We start from the raw sequence: 25,006 nt of genomic DNA, 5'->3' as shown, positions 1-25,006 counted from the left end.
ACAGTCACCTCTGATGATCACAGGGTCCATGAGGGGCCTGGGCCTCCTAAAATCCACCACCAGCTCCTTGGTCTTGCTGGTGTTCAGGTGTAAGTGGTTTGAGTCGCATCATTTAACAAAGTCCTTGATTAGTTTCCTATACTCCTCCTCCTGCCCACTCCTGATGCAGCCCACAATAGCAGTGTCGTCAGCGAACCTTTGCACGTGGCAGGACACCGAGTTGTATTGTAGTCCGATGTACTGTATATATGCTGAAGAGTGTATGTATATGGACTATTCAGAAAAAACTACAGAATTTACAATCTTGCCTCTCCTTACAATGTCTTTTACAAATTTTAGACCTAATTCAAAATGGTCACTTTTAATTGTCATTGCTTTGTCTGCTGTGTCCATCTCTACTTCATTGTCACAATACATCTGTGCATCAGTGGGACAAGCAGCACATGCAACATAATACATAACAACAAACAATAACTGAAACTGAAATTGAAAAGGACTTACCTAGTTTTCCAAATGTCCTGTTTCTTGCCATACCAATGTGGCACGTCCTACCATTCAGGCTCTAATGAATGGGGTGCTGATGGGAACAGATTTATTTGCTAGAGAAGTGTGTTTTTCCAAAAGAATGATAGCATAGGTCAATTGAGGTTTATCTGAACATTTAAATTTGGGCTGAATTTAAATTCTATTGTTCCATGGAGCTGTCCATCATTCACTGATCTTGACTTGTGATAGAATGCCTCTACTATCTTTTGCCAAATTTTATTTACAATATTTCAAACAAAAATCTTACATCTGCTCTGCAGTACACCTTGAAAATATACTGTCAAGAGATGTAAAGGGGGCTGCATGGTGGCGCAGTGGGTAGCGCTGCTGCCTTGCAGTTAGGAGACCCGGGTTCACTTCCCGGGTCCTCCCTGCATGGAGTTTGCATGTTCTCCCTGTGTCTGTTAAGTACATTGGCGATACTAAATTGTCCTTAGTGTGTGCTTGGTGTGGGTGTGTATGCTCTGCGGTGGGCTGGCGCCCTGCCTGGAGTCTGCTTCCTGTGATTGGCTCCAGCAGACCCCCGTGTCCCTGTGTTAGGCTATAGTGGGTTGGATGATGGATGGATGGACAGAGATGTAAAGGTGTAGTAGGCAAAGCAATCTGTAGGGCAGATACAGGGCACATGGAGAAGTTTATGTTGCCTCCGAATCTCTGGGAGGTCCTGTATAAAGTGCTGCAAAGTATCAAAGGGGAAATCCCTGCTCAGCTTGTTGCCTAAACAACCTTTGCCAGGGCAAGCAGTCTATAAAATGGATGAAGGAAAGAAGATTTGCCACAGATTATTTTGTTGCTATAGTGTTAATGACCTTCAAAGTATACCTTAATGATAAAAAAGAAACTTCTAAAAGCATACAAAAACAAGTTTTTAAATACTCTCTGAAGTGCTCTGAAGTCTGTGAGCAGGAAATAACAGGGATATTAGAGCCAAATCCTTATGGACACACTGTGGACGTATTGTACTGTTTAGCATTTGTTGTCAGACAAAAATACCTGTCAACATTAAGAGGTGAGGAGGATCAATGACAGGACTGAACTAGTTTCAGAAAATAATAGAAACACCATACCACAAATCGAGAATAACTGCAAAAAGGCGTAACAACCCTACAACCAAATTTTGATGGAAGACTGCATGTTGACAAGGGAGAGTATGTGGTGGTCTGATTTGTTAGTCAGTTTATTTCTTACTGTATACTTGACCATGTGTAGGAAACATGAAATCTTGTACAGGGAATGAAGACATTAATGATAATGTGATTGGCTCATTTGCCAGCGCATTAAAGTAGAATGAGTGAAGTGACTTCAAGACTTCTTTGTTACATCATTCTCTTTTGGACAAGAATACTTTCCAGCTTATCCTGCAAAAGACAAAATAAATGTGCACAAATTAATAACCTAAAAATAAAAACTATCCAAATCTATCATACCTCCTTCATTGAAGTTTTGCTCAGTTGAGTCTATACAGCGCATGGCATTGAGGTGTTATGTTTGAGCCACGGTTTCTACCTGGCTTATGTCTGAATTTTTTTTTTAAATCTTTTTCATTCATTTTTAATTCTTTATTTCGTAACCATCCATCATCCAACCTGCTATATCCGAACTACAGGGTCATGGGGGTCTGCTGGAGCCAATCCCAGCCAACAGAGGGCGTAAGGCAGGAAACAAACCTTGAGCAGGGCACACACATACATACACCAAGCACACACTAGGGACAATTTAGTATCGCCAATGCACCGAACCTGCATGTCTTTGGACTGTGGGAGGAAACCCACGCAGACACAAGGAGAACATGCAAACTCGATGCAGGGAGGACCTGGGAAGCGAACCCGGGTCTCCTAACTGCGAGGCAGCAGCGCTACCCACTGCGCCACCGTGCCACCTTAATTAGTATCATTAGTGCTAATATTGCTGTTTATGTTTATTATTTATATAATTGTATATTTTTGAACTTTAATTTTGAGGGACATTATGGCCAGCTAGTGTTGGTGGATCTCAGGCAGCCTTTATGTGCACTCCCTGTGTGCAGACGTGGAGAGTCTGGCCTGCTTTCTTGGCTGTTTGTAGATGTCACACCACTTTGCCCATTTTGAGTGAGTGGAACATTACATGACAAGGTATGACAAGTCCAAGACCATTTGCTCCCTTACAGTTAGCCACAGTAATTTGAAAAAAAAAACCCAAAATCTACCAAGGAAGCCAATGTGTACTCCTTGGAAAACAAGCCAGCAGTATGATGCTCCCATTTCAAAGAGGTGCAGAATGAGTGGCTTTTTATGCAGAAAACAGTTTTGTCAACTGTTTGCTGGCCTCTCGTTGACTAGCAACACCTTTCTGTTTGGTACCTGACGTGAAGCGTGCATGTCAAGTTGTGCAGTGTATGTAGCATGTGTGTTGTTTGTGTTATTGTGGTTTATCCTTAGTCACCTTAAAGCCATGCGATTCTAAGCTTGAGGTGTTACCATTTCCACTTAGGCAGTTCATAGCAAACAGGTTTTTTGGAGCAGTGGGTGGCTGTGAAGCTCTCAGTTAACATTTAAAACAACTAGGGGGCTTTGCCCCCTGCTCGCTTTGCTCGCCAACCCCCATGTTTGGTTTTCCGGATACACACTTTTAAGATTTTTTTTCTTTGAATTGTTGCTATTTCATTAGTTTTACATTTAATGTCTTTATTTCGACATTATCTTTCAATCTTTCTTTCGAGTCCCAACGTGCTTAATCTTTTTAATGAGGTCAGTGAGACTTGTGTTTAATGACTTTGTACCATAATTCAGGATAAGTTTCTCTGTTTGGAATTTCAAAACAGACAAAAAACGATCTTCATCATCAGCAGTTAATAATTTTTTTTACAAAGTAACCAATTAATGCATGTGAGGTAAACTCTGTTTTTGAAATTCTCAAGATTCTTTATTTGTCACATGCATAGTTATACAGGACAACACACAGTAAAATGCATCCTGATCCGCTTATCAAAAACTGTGCAAAGTTAGAAAAATATCAGTTAGATTAACAAAAAGTCATAGATTGAAAGATAATAGTATAGCAGAACATAATAAATAAATAAAATTATGTGAATAAAGTATAATTAAGTGTTAAGGTGCAATAGTATAGTGATTATTGTGCAAAACCAAAGTTAGACAGGTGCATAGTTAAATAAGGCAGTTTGTTTGTTTGCACTACTGCGATCTTTACTTTCTTTTTTTATACTTTCTAATTTTCCTGCTTTCATAAATTTTAACTTTCTCCACATGTATATTGCGCCGTTTTTTTTTTTTTTGAGCCTTTCGAATTCCATTGCTTTCATAATCTCTAACCTGCTCTGGATGTGTTTAGCTCCAACGTTTTTGAATGTCTTTATACTTTGTCTTTTACTCTTTGTCTTTTAATTCTGAGCCCTAATTGGATGTGCTTTTTTTCAGTTCCACTTGTTCCAGGCTGATAATTACTTTCCTTATTTTCTGGATTTGCACCTAGATTATTCTTTTTCGCTCTTTTTTCTCTCCAACGCTTTTGAGACTGTTTTCTTTGCGCCGCTGTTTCTTCTTCGCTTAGTCGTCGACGCTTCATTTATAATGTACTCACCTTATATGTGCTGAGAGCCCTAGATCTGTGTGTGCTCAAATCCTTTAGACGACTGAATGTTTTGCTGCTTCTTGGCTTATTTGATATTGATTGTAAGTTTGGCATATGTCCTGCAAGAATCTCATGTTCCACGTCATCACGAGACGGTCCTGGGTCAATCTCTTGGCACAAAGTCTCATGTTTAAGGTCCCTGCGAGATGCTCTGTGGCCAATCTCTTTCATTTTGCGGTTTCTTTTAAATGTCTTCCGTAATCTTAACATGAAGATCACGTCTCGACGCCCTTGTGTTTCTCTCCATGATTTTTTTTATAATAGAGAGATATAGCTACATTTTGATGATGATGTCAGATGTGTATGAACTTGCATGAGTAAAACCCCTTGAAAAATTGTTTTTGTTTTAACGTATGTGGACATATCAAGATCTGATCTTCAGCTAAACAGTATTTACAGATAAAGGTAATAAACTGTAACAAACATCATGCAACATTTAAATTTTGTAGTCCTTTGTATAATTTAAACATAAATGCAAATTTGGTATGTGGAAAATGTAAGTTAACCCCTACATTTAACACTACCTCAAATACCTAAATAACATTAGAATCAGGCACAGCAGATCAGTTGCAAATAATTAGAACATCATTAGAGAGGATCTCAGAGGAACCCATCTTACTTAAACCTCACACATTTAATTTGGTTTGCTCTTTGTTGTTAAAGTGTGTATTCTCACCATACCAAGGGCTCACTGAGGCCTTCAAACAAAAAGATATAGATGCCTTCAAGTCTGGAAAGGGATTTAAATCATATCGAAACAACTGGAAATCAACCGTTCCACTGTCCGGAGGATCATCTACAAATGGAGAATATTTACAGCAACTGCCAATTTGTCCAGGCCAGGCCACCCTACCCTTCTCCAGCAAAATTCAGCCTGACAGTAGAAGGCAAGATATTGATCAAGTCTCTAAGAACTCAAGAATTTCATCATGGGATCCACAGGTAGCTCTTATCACTGTTGATGACAAAGTGCACGAGTCTAACCATCAGTAAGGGGCTGCCTAAGTTAGATGTAAATAGGAGGTGTGCCAGAAGGAAACCTTTGCTTTCCAGAAGGAATATCAGGGAAAGACTAAAGTTTGCCCATGAACACCTGTGCATAGACCAGGGCCTCTGGAAGAATGTGCTCTGGATAGTTGAGGCAAAAATAAGAGCTATCTGGACACAGTAGCAGAAAACCTCTTTGTCAAAAAACAAAAGGCAGTGTTTGAAAAGAGGTACCTGATACTAACTATAAAGCATGATGGTGGAAATGTTATGGTTTGGGACTACTTTGCTGCATCAGGGCCTAGGCAGCTCACCATTGTAGAATCCACCATGAATTCTTTGTTGTACCAGAGGATGCTTGTGGATAATGTGTGCCAATTTGTCAGAAGACTGAAGTTCAACAGGGCAATGGCCCTAAACATATCTGGAAATCCTACAAGGAATGGCTGAAAAAAAAAAGAAGAAATAGATGGTTCAAACCCCAGCTCTGAATCCTGTGCTGTATGAGCAGTTGAAACATGCTGTTAACACAAGAGGCACTAAAAGAAATCTGCATGGAGGCCCACAGTCGATGTCTGAGAATGGTAGGCAGTTATAGGAAACACTTACTTGAGGGGGCAATATTGACTGTTAGAGCCAAGGGTGGACTTGCTTTTCCAGACTTCAATGGCAAAATATTTAAATATTTTTTTCCAGTTACATCACCTTTATCTAAGAATACAGGTAGTTCCCCAGGTTACTGACATCTGACCACCGACTTACGAACGAGGCCACAGCTGCGACGCATGCGCCTCAATAACTGCCGCTCTGTCATCTTTGGGCTGGGGTTGCTGCAAGTGGTGGCTGGATGGAGGCTGGAGGGGGGCGATTTCGCTGCTCGTGCGGTGTGGTGTCCCTCAGGCAGCTCCCAGCGGCAAGTGGTGACCCATGGTCCATAGTCACAGGGGCCACAGCTATCGCTTGTATGCAGGGTGATGGTTCGCTGCCTGCCCACTACGCCACCGCAGCTACTGCTCCTGACTGGACGGAGGCTGGATGGAGCAAAGGGGGGCGTTTCATTGCCCGCCAAGCATGCACGGCTGGTAATGCTGCAAGCGCTGACCCGGTTGTGGCTGAACAGAGGCCATTGAGCGTAAACAGGGCGGCGAGGGTAGCATTGTAGTGTGCTTCAGATGGCTGCCTGTTGAATTGGGGTTGGGTGATTCACTACCCGCCTTTGGCTGCACCGTGTTTGTTCTTGGTGGGTGGACGCTGCAGGCAGCATACTGTAGTGGAGGTGACTGTGTGGTGGACGAGTGATGAACCCCTCCCTCAACGCCCCCATTCATTCTCAATAGCAAGCCTGCTTTTACTGTTACGCACATAGCAGGAAGTTGTCTCTTGTCAGTACATCAGACGTGTTGACAACTGGTGCCTTTCTGCTGTGACAGTGTGTACAGTGCTGTGCAGAAGATCTCATATTAACCTTTTGTCTTCACCCTTCAAGAATGTCTCTGAAACACAAATCTGATGCAAGTGCTGGTGATACAGTAAAGAAGAGAAAAACCATCACCATTGAAAATAAAGTAGAAATAATTAAAAGGTCAGAAAGAGGCGAAACTCCATCATTCATTGGCAGAGCACTTGGTTACAGTCGGTCAACAATAGCATTTATTAAATTTATGTACCTGTTCTGACTTACATACAAATTCAACTTAAGTGCAAACCTACAGTCCCTATCTCGTACGTAACCCGGGGACTGCCTGTACTGCTTAAATGAAGATCAAATCTTGATATGTCCACATACAGTATGTTAAAAAAGCAATAACATTTCATGTGCACTTAGTTTTCACCTGAATGTAGAAAAACTCAGATATTACCCCTCCAGAATTTTTTGTGGAAACACAACCACTGAAATAAACATGAAAAATGGAATATGAGATGATGATGAATGATGAAGGTTCCTGGAACTATAACTCAATAAAGCCCTCAACTATTTCACAATGTCACTAGTCACATTAGACATTAGTCACTAAATAATTAAACCTAAATTATCCCTGGCAGAGAATTTACTGTACCTACAAAAAAAAAATAGAAAAAGGGAAAAAAAAACCTTAATTTGCTGATTTGATCGTTTTAGGGCCTCAATTTCAACATTCCGTTTTCTTTCCTCTAGTTTTCTTCGATCTTCCTCTCTCTTCTCAATCACTTTACATATTTCCTTCTGTTCCGCCACCTGCCTCTCAAGATCTCTATTCTCAGTCTCCAAGTCTACAATCTGAAATAAGTAAATAAGGAGAAGTAACCTGGTGCTCCGAGGGTTAGGATGAAAGGAATGATGATGAGATCATTTATTTGGTATTCATATCTGTCAGAATCACGGGTCATGTATGGCTATTATATGGAAAGACTTCAAGGCTGCACTGGAGAAGGATTTGGTAGTTACAGAGTCCTCCTGACAGTGTGAGGGAATCAGAAAGAGACCACCTCCCTTGACTCCACCTTTAGCCCTACTGTGCTCACTTGCAATGATATAAATGATCAGGAATCCATTCAAACAGCAAACAATTAAGAAGGCCTAAAATGTACTGTAAAAAGTACTGTACGTAGAAAATTAATTATGGTTACTCACCAACAATGACACGATGACTTGTCCGATAATGATAAGTTTAATTTTACTGCACAACAAAGGAGAGCGTTACAGCTCTTCTAAAAGAGCCTCCTCAGGAGCCTCATGCATATCGCCATGCATAGAACTCGCACTATAACATGGTGTAAGCACAAAAGCCGAAATGTGCTTACGCACAGAAAAATCCAGATGCAGGAATCTGTGCGTACTCCAACTTCCACGTTCTTCCGCTCCATAAATCCCGATCAGCGTGAAAACTAACGCGTGCACGCTTTATGTAACGCCCCAACTCCTCCCAGAATTACGCCTCTTTGAATATGCAAATGAATATAAATCGCCCTTAAACTCGGCCTTCTGTGAAAAGACAATGGGAAAAGCACGGGGGGGAAATATAAGAATTTCAGTGAATACCAAGTGGAGGCAAAGGAAAAACATACTATTTGTTCAAATAAACCGTGGTATAATCAACAAAAGGAAGTTGATCGAGTGACATAGCGTGTTGGAGAAACTTGAAAGCTCACGTTCACAAAATCGCACAGTGCCGGAAATAAAAAAGAAGTCACATATCAAAGTCGCCGTGAAAAGCCAAGTTGTAGCCCACTGTCTGAGTGTCATATGAAAGCTTATTAGGGTACAGAGAAAAAAAGGCACACAGTGGAGAAAAAGCACGAAATGTCAACTTCAATCTCGAAATTTCCACTTTAATCATGTAGTTTATTTTGTCATTAAAGTAGAACATCATAAACTTCATCTTAAAATCGTTTAATTAACCAGTTTCTCAAATCACATCGTAATTAAAGTAGCACGTTAAATGCTTTGATCTTCTATGTGCTCTATGTGTGTGAATCACTACCTGCTTCTTAAACCGGCTCTCTTCCTCCAACTGGACACAGAATCCATTACATTCGTGATATTACAGCTCTCTGAATAACTAAAATACTAAGATGTATACGTGATATCATTTTCATGACGATAGGAGTTAAAACACGTTACTAAACATGTTTTTCACTTCGATGAAATAATTTATTGCAGCAGTACTCAGGGGCGGCTCTAGGCTTGTGGTGGCACTGGGCAGAGGAAGAATCGGTGGCTCCTTCGCCCGCCAATGTCAGTAAAGTAGCTTATGCACGGTGGATGGCCTCGTCCGTTGCAGACACTGCATAGCCGCCTCGTGCTCATGACACAAGCATTTAACTTTTGCCGAAATTTGCCGCTGCGTTTTTAGCTCTGTTGTCTTTCTGTGTTATATTCAATATATATTGGCGTAGCCGTCACTGCAGCCACTGCTTTTCTTTACCCAAGTAACCAATCGCCACACAATCAGCTCTGTAATAGAAGTTAAGCCATCTGTAAGCTTAGTGCCGATTCTTCAAAACGTTTAAGGAACATTGAAATATCTTCGTAGTACATGTTTAATTATTCTATCCTTAACGACACTCCCAGTGAAGAATATAGATTATTTAAATGAAGTTAAAGTTTTATCTGTATAATTTAATAAACATATTTTGCTGCATTTCACCTTAAAAATTATATCGTCATCATATGTAAATACGTGCTTTAAAAAGTGGCTCAGGTTGTGCGATATTGTAACTATAGTGCAAGTTTACAGTGGGGTGATTGTACTTATAAGTACAAACAGTTCTACAAGGAGCAATTGATTGAGTGCATTTAAAGTTCTTGGGATGAAACTGTTTCTGAACCGCGAGGTCTGTACAGGAAAGGCTTTGAAACGTTTTGCCGTGGCTGAGACAGCGTGTCCTTGAAGCTGTATACCGATAATTCTCTTTCCGATCAGCTGCTGCTGTGATTCACACTCAGATACAGTGATATAAATACTCTGAGTGATGCAGTGAGAGTAATACGGAAAAAGATGATCCGCTGTGGCAACTCCTAATGGGAGGAGCTGAAAGAAGAAGAAGAAGAAGAAGGAGAAGTGAGAGTAACAACGCTAAAGCAGTTATGGTATTTGGAATACTATGGCTGTTCCCTGGACCATTATATTGTTACAAGTTAATTACAATCAGATGCGTTACACTAATAAACAATATGCGGTTAGTTTCAGTGTATTTATAAAGCCGCGTCAGGAAAATAATGAGTAACCACACAGGAACAGTAGCATTGCTTTGACGCTGGGTGCCGCCAGTCTGCAAAACCGAGCAGAGAACTTGCGTACAACAAGGTATGAGATTCCGTGGAAAAGTGCGTGGCTTTACGCCAAGTGTAGGTTTTATACATCGCGATTTGAACGTGGAAAAGTTCTTACGCAACATTTCTGTGTGTACGCACCGTTTAAACATGAGGCCCCTGGTCATAAAAAACAAGGTATCCAGCTAGAACCCCAACTCTTTGTAATGGTTAATGCTTGCTTCTTTTTTTAATTGTAATGCTATAAAAATCAAGAGTATAATAATGCACCTTCAATCAAACTCTGAAGCTCTGCTTATGAATGTTTTTGTAAAAACAATCTGTGGGTTATTGTTTGTAGTTTGCTCTGATTAACTTTGCTTATAAAATGACTTTCTATTATTAGTGTGTACATATTGTATGAGGAATCGTGTAGCATGTGACGGAAGATTAGTTATTAAGAGGTGGACAAGCTGTGGTGAGGTGAGTTGAACTGCCCTCAATATGTGCTTTAGTTTAGTTTTCCTATGCCACTTCTGTATTCTATATGCTTTATTCAAAATGGGACAGTTATATTTCTAGTTGACAAAGATCGTCCAAATAACTGTGTTACATTCTGTGTTTTTAAAGGGGGTCCAATAGGGGCTGCAATTGTAGTGATTATTCTACAGTGCAGGACTAGAGTCGAGCTGACAGGTACACTGGCAGTGCTGTTATCGCCAATAACAACTATTCATTTTTGACAGGGGCTGCATGCCCCAACTTTGTGTATTGGGAGCCCCAGAGCACAAGACATTAGGGGACAATGGGATGTATGCCAGAAGTCCCAACATGACAGCAGGGCGATTATTAAGGTCACACATCTCCCTGATCCTTAGACAAGCGTCCATGGGGAGTTGTTGGACCATTTACTAGAAGGTGGGATTCGAGTAATGTGGGGTCACTTGCAGATGGTAAGGGTAGTGCTGTGAGGATGACTTGAAGACCCCCTTGTAGCTCTTTCCTGTCTCTGAAAGTGGTGGATGGGTTTTCCTCAGTGTTATAAAACACCGAATGTCTCTGAGGATTTTTTTTGAGTATCAAAAGACCAATAGATGAATCGCAACACAAAGATGTGATAAAGTAAAAGAAAGGGTCAAAAACCCAACAGATTAAAAATTGCCAGGCCACCAGAATCAAAGGGCAAAATAATAATTAGGTATCAAAGATATTACACAAGTAACAAAACAAAATACATCCCTAACAATATGTTATTTTTCAAGTTGGCCCTAACACTTATGATTTTTGAGATTGTTTTATCCACCTAGGGATAACGCACTGTGCGATCTCTGCCATATTTATATCTTCACTTCTGTGACATCATCAGCATGACAAAGGAGATCACGTGACAAATTCCAAATGCCATCACAAATTCAATTCCATTTGTCATATACTACAGATGTCAGAAACATGATTAAAACCCTGAAACAGACCAAAATACACTCAGAAGCAGATCCAGGTAAGGACTTAATAGGCTTCCTTACCATATGCCACTTGAACTTACAGTTGGTTGGAGAGTGGGTAAGAATACAGCTTCAGAGTGTGAAGAAGGAAGAATCACGGAAGTAGGAGATGGGGTAACAGGAAAGGTTTATGATGACTGATCCCCTTGTACTTTTACGTCCAAAGCCCTGCATTGATACCTTTTTGTTATAATAAACTGCTTTCTTTTCTTTATATTTTTAGTCTTGTTGATGTTCTTTGTCTTCACAGTCTATAAGAATGCAACCTCCTGGCCACATTATCTTTTGAGATAATTACACTTTTTCTGCAGTAAATGTAAATTTTGATTTGCTTCTTATTATAGATAGAAAATCAGTTACTTGAGTATTTCACTAAAGCCATCTATTTTAAATACCAAAGAATAATAAAATGTAGTTAAAAGTAAAAGTAAAAAAGTAGAATTAAAAAAGTAAAATATACTGTAATACAAAGTAAATAAAAATGAAATTACATTAATTGTTCGTCAAAAACAATATTCTGAATTACTTTATCCTCTAACTTACATTCTATAAACGTTGCTTTTTTGCATTTCTTTTCACACATTGTTCTGGATATTTTTCTCTTTCTTGTTTATTGGACGATTCTCTTTATTTTTGGTTTTTATTATATGCAGCTCTTTTTTTGCTTATTTTCTTTTTTATAGCGTTTGTTATCAGCTCTTGCTGCTGTTTTTCTGTCGCAATCTAACATTTGGTGTTCTTGAATAGATCATTTGTTTTCTGCCTTGCCATTATGTGTTGAAGGGTGAGTTAGCACTGTGAGTGTCATGGGGTGGTACAGAGAGAGGATGTGCACAGTAGGAGTTATGATTGGGTGAGCGGTGTGGAGGGGAGTGGTCAAGGCTGAATAACACAAACATGAGAGAAAACGTTTTAATATAGAAGAGAGAAATATTAGATGATGTCATTCAAAAATTTCTTAAAGGCAACTCAAGAAATGAGTAATGCAAACAATTCATAGCAATTACATTACGAAAGGAAGATTTTCAGGAGGAAATTAAACACAGTGTAATGATACAGGAGTCAAGTTCATTTTGGTTAGACACTATTTTGAATCATATTGACCACTGAGCTAAATAAATCCAGCAGCATGGGACAATGGCTAATATTTATCCAGATATTAAAAATGGGATTTAGAGATGTAATATGGACAATAGAACAACTGAGTTTTTTCTATTACACAGACCTACTATAGTAACCAAACAAAATAATAAAGCACTACAAGATAGTTTGGACCCAGACTAAATTCATCATAAAGACATAGCCAAATGCCAAGCCGGGGTGGCATGGTAGCGCAGTGGGTAGCGCTGCTGCCTCGCAGTAAGGAGACCCGGGTTCGCTTCCCTGGTCCTCCCTGCATGGAGTTGGCATGTTCTCCCCGTGTCATCGTCTTTCATGTCTGTCCTGTGAAAGAATGCAGTCTTATGTCTAGGTGTGAGCATCTTGAAAGTTGAAAGTGCTAACAGACAGAAGCCACACTTAGGCACACTTGACAAGTAAATGGATCACCTCTTTATTAAGTGAAAAACAGAAGAATCTTTGGGGTATCATTTACTGGAGGATCACTTGCAGGAATTATTATTGTCTTGAAGCTTATTTTGGGCTACATGCAATATGTAAGGCATTATATTTGACAAAGTTAAGCACATCTTTACATTTTTAGTTAATAAAAGGTGAATTTAAAAATCTGTCAAATTCTTCCTGTGTTGTTACCTTAGTTTCTAAATCAATTCTGTCTTGTTCAGCTTGCAAGGCTTTTCTCAAGCCATATATGGTTCCACTTTCATACAGAGTCTGGTAGGCAGCAATCGTCATCTCGATCTCATCCTGGACCCTCATCATTAGCATCCCTCTCTCTACACAGGTGATGGTGACCTGTCGGAGGAGTTCATCTGCAATGGAAAAACGGGAAAAGGAATTTTACAATTTGAATGTACTGCCATCATCAGAAGAAATTGAAGTGGCTGCTCTTAGGATAAACTGTTAAGTAATGCTTATGAAGAGGATTAGAAACTTTGTTGTATGACAAATTAACTACTAAAGACAGGCTGACAATTGTGAGAAGACAAAATGGAGATTTTCTAAGATTACTTTGTATAAGGATGAGGTAAAACATGGACAAGATTCAAGCCACTTTAACTTTATAACAGACCCATCAAGAACGTACTCAGTTACCGATGTGGAAACTATACCTTTGATTTCTTTCTTTGTGGTGAAATCTGTATTGAAATATTTAGGAAGGATGGAGACATAACACTGCAAATTAAATAGGTACTACGTAAAACACAGAACAGATAGAAACGCATACCCTCGTGCCCACCCATCACCCCAAAGTGAGAAAATAAGATTGACAGGTTGTATAGAAAATGAAGAGAAAGCCCACTCTGCCAGGGAAGATGCATGGAAATGCTGTTTTCAAATGTTGGACAAAGATGCACTCTTTTTATATCAGAAAGCTCAAGGTGCATCTGATAAAACAGAGGAAAGTTGTAACACAACGTAAATATGGACCAGAATATCAAATCAAAGTCAAAAATACTGGGTGAAAGCTACGGTACATAACCAGAAAATCAAGATTATGATTTAGTTTCATTTAGAATTTTTTAATCTTGTTCTGTAACATTTGTTTCTAAGCATTCCCCCAGACTGATGTTTACTTGATTATGTAAGCAAGCGTGACTGTTAAGTTATAAAATATACATGTTTTGTTATGTTTAGCTTTGATTTTGTTCACTAAATATGGGTTTTTGAGCATGGCAAATTTAAATTTGCCATCAATTCTTGCATTCTAACACCATTTCGTTTTATTTGTGGTATAGAACATCACCATTCTGGTACTATTGTTGTTAGGGTGTGACTCCTAGTTGTCAGGGGTTGTGGTCTCAGAGCTTTTGATGCCCTATCTTTAGATAGATAGATAGATACTTTGTTAATCCCAAGGGGAAATTCACAAGATTGTAGAAATCCAATGAAAACAAAACTCTTTCTAAATGAACTCTTTTCCAGACCTTCCTGGTTACGATTATTTAGGCACATTCTTTGGACTTTGATTCTCTTTTCACATTTTGGGCTTGGCCATTTCTTCATGAGAACGTTCAGTTTCAGTCTTGGCTTTGTATTTGACTATCTCTCTCCTCCTGATCCTTTGCATTCTCGCTGCTATTTTCCACCACTTAGCTGTAGAAAATTACACAAAATGGTGAAGTCAAAACACAGAACCAAATTCATAGGTGGTAAAGCAGATCACCGAATCTTTAACCAGGACAACTTTACAAAGAAGTTCAGACACCAATTCTTTCAGAATGCTCAGTCTCAGGCAATCAAGAAGTGCATGGCACTCACCTTTACTGTATATTGTGTATATCATGTACCTTTATATATGTTATGAACTTGTGTCTGTGTTGGGTTTGAAGAGCTGGAGCGCCCCCCACAGGCCACAGTTTATACACCTTTATATCAAAATAGTGACAACCTGCGCCACACACTTCCAGTCAATCTCCCTGGCAACCATTCCACAAAATGGCAGCACCTGTGAGAAACAAAGTGGCTTTGGGAAAAGAGGCAAAATATTTTTAACTATAAGAAAACAAAAACAAAACCATAAATTAGATAGACTAGGGGGCTCTGTTCCCTGCTTACTTTGCTCGCCAACCACCATACTTAAAGAGTTGGTATACAGAAGAGTATGCGGGGAGCAGAGGAAGATGATTTTGTACTTAAGCTATTATAGATAGAAAACCAGTTACTTGAGTATTTCACTACAGCCATCTATTTTAAATACCAATGAATAATAAAACGTAGTTAAAAGTAAAAGTAAAAAAATAGAATTAAAAAAGTAAAATATTATACAAAGTAAATAAAAATGTAATTAAATTAATTCCTCGTCAAAAACAATATTCTGAGTTACTTTAGAGGGGGGACTGGGCGGTCTCATGGTCTGGAATCCCTGCAGATTTTATTTTTTTCTCCAGCCGTCTGGAGTTTTTTTTTTCTGTCCACCCTGGCCATTGGACCTTACTCTTATTCTATGTTAATTAATGTTGACTTATTTTATTTTCTTACTGTATCTTTTATTTTTCTATTCTTCATTATGTAAAGCACTTTGAGCTACATTTTTTTGTATGAAAATGTGCTATATAAATAAATATTGTTGTTGTTTATCCTCTAACTTACATTCTATAAATGTTGATCATTTGTTTTCTGCCTTGCCATTATAACTCACTGTGTTGAAGGGTGAGTTAGCACTGTGCGTGTCATGGCGTGGTACAGAGAGAGGATGTGCACAGTAGAAGTTATGATTGGGCGAGCGGTGTGGAGGGGAGTGGTCAAGGCTGAATAACGCATCAGGACAGAAAACTTTTTTCATATAAAAGAGAGAAATATTAGATAATCTCATTCAAACATTCGTTAAAGGCAACTCAAAAAATGAGTGATGCAAACAATTCATAGCAATTACATTATGAAAAGAATATTTTCAGGAGGAAATTAAACACCGTGTAATGATACAGGAGTCAAGTTCATTTTGGCTAGACACTATTTTGAATGATATTAACCACTGAGCTAAACAATCCAGCTGGCTGAATAAATCCAGCAGCATGGGAAAATGGCTAATATTTATCCAGATATTAAAAATAGGATTTAGAGATGTAATATGGACAATAGAACAATTGAGAGTTTTTTTCTATTACATAGACATAGTAACGAAACAAAATAATAAAGCACTACAAGATGGTTTGGGCCCAGACTAAATTCATCATAAAGACATAGCCAAGGAGAAATGCCAAGCCGGGGCGGCACGGTGGTGCAGTGGGTAGCACTGCTGCCTCACACTTAGGAGACCCGGGTTCGTGGAGTTTGCATGTTCTTCCCGTGTCTGCGTGGGTTTCCTCCGGGTGCTCCGGTTTTCTCCGGGTGCTCCGGTTTCCTCCCACAGTCCAAAGACATGCAGGTTAGGTGCATTGGCGATTCTAAATTGTCCCTAGTGTGTGCTTGGTGTGTGGGTGTGTGTGTGCGCCCTGCCCAGGGTTTGTTTCCTGAAGTGCGCCCTGTGTTGGCTGGGATTAGCTCCTGCAGATCCCCATGACCCTGTAGTTAGGATATAGCGGGTTGGATAATGGATGGATGAATGGAAATGCCAAGCCAGGTAGGGTTTAAAGCAAGCAGAACATTAAAAGAGGAACAAAAGGTGAAGTGCAGAGTTAAACTTGACAATGGGCAGACTGGATGAGATTCAAGAAATGTGTTCTGTAGTTTAATTCCCAAAACAGAAACAAAGGAGAATTCAGAAGGTTAAACCATGTATTCATTTTTTAAATTTGCATAGGCAGCAAATAAGATACACATTGCAAACACATTAAGAAGTAAAACAAGTCTTCTGTCAAGTTACCAAAACACTGTGAGAAGAGTTCTCGGCGAACAGAACAGAGTCCGAGCTCACGTGCACCTCTTTGAAAGAGTAATAAATCCAGCTGTTCCTGCAGATTGACCACATCCATGCGGTTGCAAGGGGCTGTTGAAACATGTTGCACCCATAACTTATTGTTTTCTGTCCATTCCCTAAAATAAAATTCCACACACAGATCAGTCCATTTATTGGTGTTTTACTGTATATTATGCCATTTTGTGGTAAAATACTTAAACTTTGCTCAGCAATTATTTACATTTGAAGACTTTCTTCGATTCTGCAGAAAGCTTGAGAGTTGAACTTTCCATGCTTAGAATACAAGGCTTAGCCCGATATCAAAAACCTAATTTGCCTACTTTATTATTGTATTGAATTACAATATCATTTATAGTGATGATTCCTGCTCCAAAAGATAACAGCAATGCTAGGTCAAAGCAGCATGTTTCATCTTCAACTTAGCCAACTGGGGCAGGCTGTAAGCACAATGGAGAAGATTCATCCTTACTAAAAGTTAAGGTCACTCCCAGGGTTGACAGGGAGTGGAGATGTACAGCAGGGGCTTTCTGATGTCTAGCTGTTAGACTCAACTACCGCTCAGATGGGACACCAAAGATCCATCTGCTAGTTGGAGGACGTCTTGTCTTGGACTAGATAGTATAGGTCGAAACGTGACGAACTGTTAGTTCTCTGGGCCTCATAGTAGCAGGAGGCTGCATGAGTGCTCCATCCAAAAGCATGGGCTCCTGTTACTTTAAGGCAATGGCTTTATGCCTCCCAAGAGGTCAGGAGTGACCCGTACCCACTTGTCATACAAATGGGCTGTGATCTCAGGAGTGATCCCGCACTGCTCTTCATAGGGTGGTCCAGATCTAATTATGAAATTTTCATTACGTTATAACTTATTAAGTTTACTAGCAAAATACCCGCGCTTCACAGCGGAGAAGTAGTGTGTTAAAGAAGGAAAGAAAAAGAAAAGGAAACATTTTGAAAATAACGTAACACGATTGTCAAAGTAACCTTTTGTAAGTAGTGCCTGGAGGATTCAGTGTGGAGAAACTGTAGAGACAGCGTGTGTATTAACTTGTGGATTTTTCTGTGAGTATTTGGTGGCAGTGTCACAAAGTCGCTTCCGTAACACTGCGTGCGTTAGCTGCGGAGTTCAGCTCAGAGCGAAATGAGGTGAACACAGTCTCTCGGAATTTGCATAAGCACAGCCCTTCACGTGCAATTTTAACTTAGTTACAAAGTGATCAAAACTCTTGTTTATAACCTGCGTCCTCTCATTAAACTTGTATCCCGTATTACCCGTGGGCATGACAAACGCCAGCGGCAGCCTGTCTATGAACTTAATTTAAACTTTAGGTTTACACCTTGCTTTGTTTCCGAAGTAGCAGCACTCATGAATATGGTTGTATATGTCACTCGCTTGCTTCTTATTGTTTCGCTGCCTTCTCAATTATATAATGCATGTTTTCTTCAGCGCTTTTTGGAGCTCTTCCTGGTTTTCTACTCAATGCATTGACAGTCAGTTCACGTGATTACGTGGAAGGCGTGATGATGTCACACGAAACTCCGCCCCCCACGGCTTTCGAGCTCAACTCCATTACAGTAAATGGAGAAAAATAGCTTCCAGTTATGACCATTACGCGTAGAATTTCGAAATGAAACCTACCCAACTTTTGTAAGGAAGCTGTAAGGAATAAGCCTGCCAAATTTAAGCCTTCTAACTACACGGGAACTTGGAGAATTAGTGAGTGAGTCAGTGAGTCAGTGAGTCAGTGAGTCAGTCAGTCAGTGACGGCTTTGCCTTTTATTAGTATAGATTACATTGAAAATCACCTGAAAAATCCCAGACCATCGAGAAGTGTATGAACTGACGACATGAAGAATCGTCTTCGTGCCGAACTGGGATCGTCCCCACATAAATCAAAGTCATCCAGACGATCTGGACCTGCATAATTAGATCTGGACCACCCTGTAGAAAAGGCCTCCTACACTCATGCAAGGAACATTGGACTTAGGAGAAAAGCAGGAGCAAGGGCTCATCTAGCATGACAGAGTACAAGGCAGGCCTGAAGAATGAAGCAGGGACTGAGGAGGAGTGCGTAAGGCCCGAGTGAAGGTAGTTTTGGTAAGTACTGTGCTTCCTTCCTTTTATGTGTTCTTTGTTAGTTGTTATACAATCTAATCTAAAAAAAAATTCCCATTTGTTTAAACTTTATTGTCTATGTGATCTTTTGGTCATTATTCATACTCACTGGAGGTGATTTCAAATTTCAGAAAGTGATGCTAAATTTTAAAATATCATTATCAGATTTTAGGGAACTGATCTCATATTAAAAGGAATCCCGCATCCAACATAGCTCATCAGCCTTTATTCACCTAACAAACACAAATAATGATGAAGGAGCTATATAATGTCCCCAATGCACTGCTATTTACTTCACTGCCCAGTATCTCAGCCTAGACATGAATGGCTTTCAATGTGAAGTAAACCTGTCCAAAACTGTTGTGAAATTTGCTGTTAACCACTCCATTTGTGCCCCTGTGTTCTTGGTAAAGAATCCTACTAATTCTCTTTAATAATTTATAAAAATGCAAATTATTGTAAACATGAGATTATAAGATTGTCTCACTAATAACACAGGGTAAGTAAAAGATAAAACAATCACTTTTAAGTGCAGTATTTGTTTTTAAACTGAAAATACTTAACTCCTTGCATCTTTCATCATAGCTCATAACTGACAGTCTTTCAGGTAATCTCTGGACTTTCTCTAGTGCTGTTATGTCAGTTTTTTTTTAAAGTAAGGACCAGAACAACACACAATATTCCAGATGTGGCCTCACAGGTGTAGTGCAGATCATAAGCACAAGCTCTTTTGACTTGTACTTAACACAGGGTGTTATGCTACCCATCATTCTTTATTAATAACTTCAATAGACTGTTTAGACATGAAGGCAAAAGTCTGTGATGACTCTGAAGTTCCAAGTACCTTTTTTGGTGTTGTCCATGATCAAAATCTCACTGGAATATAAATATGCTTTCATTTTCTAAAATGGCGTGTTAATGATAATAAAATCAACAGATTTGGTAAGTACCTGGGAGGAAAAATGTCATCAAGAACTTCACTCTCATTTCTACCGTTGTATGCCACAGTCGATGGAGGTGGAGGAACTGGGCCAGTTATTGGAGGTAACTGAAAATTCCCTCTGAATCGTTGAGACTACAAAGAAAATACAGAGGAAAAAAATATAAAGTATTAATATGATTGGCACTGCAGCACCCTCGCTGCTCCCTTCACCTTGGCTCATTTCCTGTCCTGGTCACTCCTTGTGCCCACTTCACTTTCCTCCAGCATCCTAAAAAGATGTGGGTTAAGATAATTAGGGATTTTAAAGTGTCTAAAGTGAGGGAGTGTGCTCAGTGGTCCAGTATTGGTTGCAGTGTGTTTTCTAGTACTTAAAAATTAGGGGCTGCCCACTGTGACGTGGTTATGAAATAATCAGGTTCAGAAAATGGATAGATGGAAGGATTATATTGGTTAATACCTACCAAAGGACAAGGAGAAATAAAACTTTTCACCTTAATTTTTCTAGCAGTTTATGCAGTGTGATTGGTTTTGTTGTGCGCATACAAAAGATTTCCTTGATGTTCGCCATCGCGATATGCTATGGTTAACCAAGATTTGTGAACGATTTATGACATTAAAGAAGAATGAATGAAGTCATGATGCGTTATGTGATTTCAATAATTTACCTTAAGGAGTTAATGATTCTGAAAGTACTCAGCTACATATTCTAGGGTTTTTTGTTTTGTTAAACATAAGAAGAATCTGAAATAATTAGAAACACTTCCCTGACAATGAAGTAAAAAGTGTAAGCATAAAGAAGTCATGAAAAGTATAATCTGTTAGTATTAGTAGTTAGTATAAAAAGATTAAAAAGTGCCCAGGATTGTTTTATTGTAGCCTGGGTTCCCAACACTGGCTGGGGTTCAAATCCTTGTTTCATGTACTTTTTATTCATTTTTGACTTCTTTATTTATGTTAATGTTACTTTTCTTAATTATTTGCTTTATTCCCAATGTATGTGTTATGTTCCTTGTGTTTTGTGGGTGGTTCCCCAAGAGGAAGGGACTGCCATCAGTTCTATAAAGGTGGGGCACCCACACTTCCTTGCAGTTCATTCTGAGTATACTTGTGGTGTGGCGAGTTCTCTTATGTTTATTCTTGTACTTTTATGATTTATTGGATTTTTTGAACCTGTGCTCAGCTTTTGACTTTACCTCTTAGATTGGAAGGTTTTGAGACTCTGTGCTTGGGAACTCTTGAGATTCAAAACATTTCCACTTTCTTCTGGGCTAAAATGAGCATGGTGGCATCAGAGAAAAATCCTAGTTCAAAGGCAGTGTCAGCCTCACTCAAACATGACCAGTTGGTTACCCCCACATTTATTTTAATAAGAAATGACTCTGGTAGACCAAAATTTCTTAAACAATGAGTCACGAGATGTCTATAATTGGGTCGTGTTGAGTCGTCAAATACAGTTAAAACGAATGACAACAGGACGTGAATGGTTTATGGAAAGCCTTGCGATGGGTCGCCGCTTTCAATGCTGAAATAAAACCCCTGTTTTTTTATGTTTGGCAGAAATTCACCAAGGGGTTAAGAAACACTGTGCTAAACTAAAATTGTGTTTCTTACTCAAAGCTGTGTGATATAAACTTACACGGAACATCGAAGAGTAAATATACTTACTACTCTTAACATAATGATACTGTATATCATTTCATGTGCACCCCATTCCTTCTGTGGTAGGCTCTGGTGTCTTGTGACATGATTTGTATGGATTAATATTCTTAAATTAATACTGACATATATTGTACAAATAATATATTTTTTATGGCTTTTCACTTGCATTAAAGTTGGCTACTTAATTTCACTGTTAGTCTGCTTTCAGAGTTACATGTTCCCCTGTGAAATGACTGACTGCTCTATCTGGGGCAGCAAAACATGAGAAAGCATTTTGAGCAAAATGTGATTTAATGGCAGTCCTACAGTTAAGATCAGACTTTTGATAAAAGGGATTAAGTGAGTTTAACATTACTTGTGCAGAAAAACAGATGGGCTACACTCAGTCACCTAACAGCTGTGGATGACAGTTGTGCTGAAGTGGCATATTGGAGCACACAACAATTTGCACCTTGTTGTAGGGCACAGCAGCTGAGGGTTATGGAACATGAACAATGGGCACTAGAGGCCTGTAAAAACATCAGCTGAAATAAGGAATCACAACTCCTGCTTTATTGATCTACCCTGCAGTGCTTCAAGAAAATACACTGGTGATGCTTGTGTAAGGATGTGATGTGTGTTTTGTGGCATATTGGACCTTTCACATCAGCAAAGTAACAAATGGATCTGAAAATGGAGTCCAGCCTGGAGAATCCCATTCATGAATGGTCTTCCTCAGTAAAGTAATTTACCATGTTATGAGGCTGGAAAGTTCCGTATTGGCTCACAGAACATGACAGTGAATTTGGCCTGATGCAGTTGCCTCATAATTTTTAGATGATTCCTCCATTACAGTCTGCATTAATAATTTAGACGATTAAGAGTACAGAAGACTTGTGGAGGACTTTGTCTTGTTTTGCAGGACGCCAAAGAGACAATACAAGCGGAGCAGAGCTACAAAAACCTCATGGTTCAAATAAACATGACACATGACTGATCTGTCAACAAAATGCTGTACAAGAAGGGCCAGAGGAGACTGTACTTGCTGAGCTTACTCTGGTTTTTTGATGTATGCCAGAAACTGCTGGAAATGTTCTACTAGTCTATTGTAGCCAGTGTGTTGCTCTATGCGGTGGTCTCCTGTGGAAGCAGCTTGAGTTCAGGAGACAAATAATCTGTTATATATATTTCTTTTCTGGTTCTTCCTGCTTCCACTTCAAAAATGGTCCTGCCCACACGCAGCCGACACAGCATTTCTCGATTCCTATTCGTCCTTTTCCAAACCTTTTCCCACACTGCCTGCGGCCTCCCATACACCCCCACGCTGCTTTTCTCGATTCCTATTCCTCTTTCGGACTACCGCATTCCTTCCTCTTAAAAACCAGTCCCGCCAACATGCAGCCGACATGGCATTTCTCAATTCCTATTCATCCCCTTCCAAACCCTTCCCCACGCTGCCTGCGGCCTCCCATACACCTTGCTATTTTCATTATACTGAGACGGTTGTTTCCTAAGCCTTTGTTATAAAATAAACGACAGTATCTTCTCTGACAACGTCATCTATATTCTGGGATCCGGCAACTGCCAGTTCCTATCAGTGGGTTATTTCTTGACACAAACGGTTGACGAAGGCAATGCACTCTCACTATGACATAGGACAGTAGATTTTGTTGCATCACATTGGGACAGATTTGGAGAGTTCTTCCTGTTATTCTTTCCAACGCAAGTCGAGTTATCACAACAAGTCACGAGTGCTATCAATACTTGGCAACATCTACAGTTTATGGTGGTGAAGCTGGATTTCAAGCTCTTTCTGAGATTAGATCTTTCGACTCATTATCTGTTGTCTCCAGCAAAACACCTATTCACAACTACGTCTTTCAAGAAGTATTTCTTTCTTCTTGATTTCTGAATTTCTTTCTCACCTTTTTTCCATCCCTATTCTTACACTGCCGTATGCTATGGCGGGCGTCCACTAGTGATGAATAAACTTATTAGGAAAGCCTCCTCCATCACAGGGCTAACTCTGGACACAGTGAAAGCTGTTCAGAAAAAGAGGATGGTGGCAAAAATCCTCTCCATCTCCTCTTGAGAGGTGCACCCTCAGAGTTATTTTAGCCACAGGCTCATTCTCCCTTAAGAAGCTAAGAAGCCCCTCAAATCTAATAAAACATTTGTAGGATGAGAAGAAGCTATTTAGAATCAACAGCTATGGTGCACATTTGGCATGGTCTAAAACCTTGTACCAAACATATGACAACTTCTTGAGTCTATTCTCCCCAAGGGCTGTCAATTTGCTGTTTCGATGTGTTTTATGTGGTCTGTTATGACCCAGAGAGCTATGCTGCTTGGAGGGCCAACCAAGCCAGACAATGCAAAGGGCTAGTGTAATAGTCAAGGTGTGTGCAGGAAGGGGGAGCTTGAGGAGAGCCAACCTGATGTGGCACACATAGAAGTAGGTGAGTGAGAAGAAGGTCTTGCCATAGCGCATTGTGTCAAGATTTCTTTTTTGTAATACAAAGGGCTCTGGTTCATATTTTACAGATGGTGTTTAGCCTCCAACACCACAGGGCATATTCCTAAGCAGAGACAACAGAGATCTGAAAACAAGCAGTTCACAAGGGTAGGGAAGCCCTATGGGTACAGTAGAACCAACCTTCTTAAGGGAGACAACCCTAATGAAAAAAATGGCTAGTACGGAGTTGATATGAGGGATCCTCTCCTTATGCTATAGCTCTGTTGCCCCGTTTGCTACAAACTCCAAACATTATATTGTAGAGAGAATGTAGAGAAAAATAGCTGGGAAGTTTTAACGGACAACAAACTGAAGAGGATTTGAAACACTGAGTTATGGAACATTGGCTCTGACGTAAGTGGCTAGAACATGGAACATGTAAGACAGAGACAACTAAAGTACTAAACACTAAGGCTAAGAAAGAAGGACAGGGTTACCTACAACATGAAGAGCACATCCATCTTTATACAGGAATCCAGAATACTGAAAGAGCCAAAGGTGGAGATGGATGTCTTGAGAGAGAAGATGAGAAAATTATTAACAGCTAGAGTTTTTTGAACAAAAGGATGATGGTGATGAAGGTGAATATTCTGGAAGTCAAGAAGACTATGTATGAACATGCACAGTTCAAGGGTTCAGTTTATGAACTCGTACAAAACACTTCAGATGAAACAGCAGTCTTCTTAACTTCTAGCAGTTCTTCTTAACTCCTTAACTGGTAGTAGAAGATTTGCATGGTCAAGTGAGAGGGTGGACGTTATGTAGAAGATGACTGTCAACAACAATAGAAAGGACAGTACGGGTCTGAAAAAAATCACTGATAGATGCCCTTTTTTTGTGTTCCTGTTATCCACAAATTATATGGTGGGTGTATTTCACCAAAATGGATTTTGTGCATTTTTGTAGTCAGGTGTCAGGTGT

The 25,006-nt window shown here is 39.6% G+C and overlaps 1 protein-coding gene across 1 annotated transcript; it reads right to left on the bottom strand.

Annotated features, from left to right (window-relative positions):
- Positions 1-1,467: 1,467 nt before the first annotated feature.
- Positions 1,468-20,021, bottom strand: LOC120539798 (axonemal dynein light intermediate polypeptide 1-like). Its single transcript, XM_039770175.1, has 5 exons — positions 19,940-20,021; positions 16,823-16,992; positions 13,150-13,328; positions 7,256-7,420; positions 1,468-1,904 (listed from the first exon to the last, which is right to left on the bottom strand). Exons 2-5 carry the CDS (start codon positions 16,929-16,931, stop codon positions 1,863-1,865), a joined length of 495 nt encoding a protein of 164 aa, XP_039626109.1. The 5' UTR covers positions 16,932-16,992; positions 19,940-20,021; the 3' UTR covers positions 1,468-1,862.
- Positions 20,022-25,006: the final 4,985 nt, after the last annotated feature.

The sequence above is a fragment of the Polypterus senegalus genome, chromosome 11, assembly GCF_016835505.1.
Source record: "Polypterus senegalus isolate Bchr_013 chromosome 11, ASM1683550v1, whole genome shotgun sequence".
NCBI classification, from domain to species: domain Eukaryota; kingdom Metazoa; phylum Chordata; class Cladistia; order Polypteriformes; family Polypteridae; genus Polypterus; species Polypterus senegalus.
Note: the sequence above shows the minus strand (reverse complement) of the source record. Positions and strands in the feature narration are given on the sequence as shown.